The 1,586-nt window shown below is 50.6% G+C and overlaps 1 protein-coding gene across 1 annotated transcript; it reads left to right on the top strand.

Annotated features, from left to right (window-relative positions):
- The first annotated feature begins 17 nt into the window (after nucleotides 1-17).
- LOC118158925 (putative protein TPRXL) lies at nucleotides 18-1,217 on the top strand. Its single transcript, XM_035313591.1, is given in 1 exon segment — nucleotides 18-1,217. A coding segment is annotated over 1 exon segment (999 nt). The 3' UTR covers nucleotides 1,017-1,217.
- The last annotated feature ends 369 nt before the right edge of the window (nucleotides 1,218-1,586 follow it).

The following is a 1,586-nucleotide window of genomic DNA, read 5'->3' as shown; positions in this document are numbered from 1 at the left end:
GGGGGGGGGCGTCAGTGATGGCGGTCCCGTTGGGTTCCGCCCCGCGGTGGCCTCATTGTCCCCCCATCACCCTCGTTATCTCCGTCATCTCCATCGTCCCCGTTGTCCCCAATATCCTCATCATCCTCATCATCCTCATCATCCCCACCACTTCTATCATTATCTCCATCGTCTCCATCATCCCCATCTCCATCAACACCATCAACCCCATCATCCCCATCATCCTCATCGTCTCCATCATCCCCATCATCCTCATCGTCTCCATCATCCTCATCATCCTCATCGTCTCCATCAACCCCAGCAACCCATTGTCTCCATCATCCCCATCACCTCCATCATCCTCATCATCCCCACTGTCCCCACCACTTCTATCATTCTCTCCATCATCTCCATCATCCCCATCTCCATCAACCCCATTGTCTCCATCACCTTCATCGTCTCCATCACCCCCATCATCCTCATTGTCTCCATCATCCCCATTATCTTCATCATCTCCATCTCCATCAACCCCATCAACCCCATCGTCTCCATCATCCCCATCATCCTTGTCTCCATCAACCCCAGCAACCCCATTTTCTCCATCATCCCCATCATCCCCAACACCTCCATCATCCTCATCATCCTCATCATCCCCACTGTCCCCACCACTTCTATCATTGTCGCCATCGTCTCCATCACCCCCATCTCCATCAACCCCATCAACCCCATTGTCTCCATCATCCCCATCATCTTCATCATCCCCATCTCCATCAACCCCATCAACCCCATTGTCTCCATCATCCTCATCATCCTCATTGTCTCCATCATCCCCGTTGTCTCCATCATCCTCATAATCCTCATCATCCCCACTGTCCCCACCACTTCTATCATCATCCCCATCATCTTCATCATCCTCATCTCCATCAACCCCAGCAACCTCGTTATCTCCATCATCCCTAATATCCCCATCATCTTCATCATCCCCATCATCTCCATTGTCTCCATCATCTCCATCATCATCAGCCCCATCATCCTAATCATCCCCATCATCCTCATCATCCCCATCGTCCCCATCATCCTCATTGTCTCCATCATCCCCATCATCTTCATTATCTGCATCATCCTCACTGTCTCCATCACCTTCATCCCCATCATCTCCATCGTCCCCATCATCCTCATCCCCATCGTCTCCATCATGCCCACCATCTTCATTATCCTCATCATCCTTATTGTCTCCATCATCCTCATCCTCATCTCCATCATCCCCATCTCCATCAACCCCATCAACCTCATTGTCTCTATCATCCTCACCATCCTCATCATCTCCATCATCCCCGTCACCTTCATCCTCATCATCTACATCTCCATCATCCCCATCATCTTCATCATCCCATCATCTTCATCATCCCCATCATCTCCATCATCCCCATCATCCTCATCCTCATCGTCTCCATCATCCCCATCATCCCCATCATCATCCTGCTCATCTCCATCATCCTCATCTCCATCATCCCCATCATCCCCATCATCTTCATCATCCTCATCTCCATCATCTTCATCTCCATCATCCCCACCATCCTCATCCTCCTCGTCTCCATCATCCCCAT

The sequence above is a fragment of the Oxyura jamaicensis genome, unplaced genomic scaffold (assembly GCF_011077185.1).
Source record: "Oxyura jamaicensis isolate SHBP4307 breed ruddy duck unplaced genomic scaffold, BPBGC_Ojam_1.0 oxyUn_random_OJ61521, whole genome shotgun sequence".
NCBI lineage: Eukaryota > Metazoa > Chordata > Aves > Anseriformes > Anatidae > Oxyura > Oxyura jamaicensis.
Note: the sequence above shows the minus strand (reverse complement) of the source record. Positions and strands in the feature narration are given on the sequence as shown.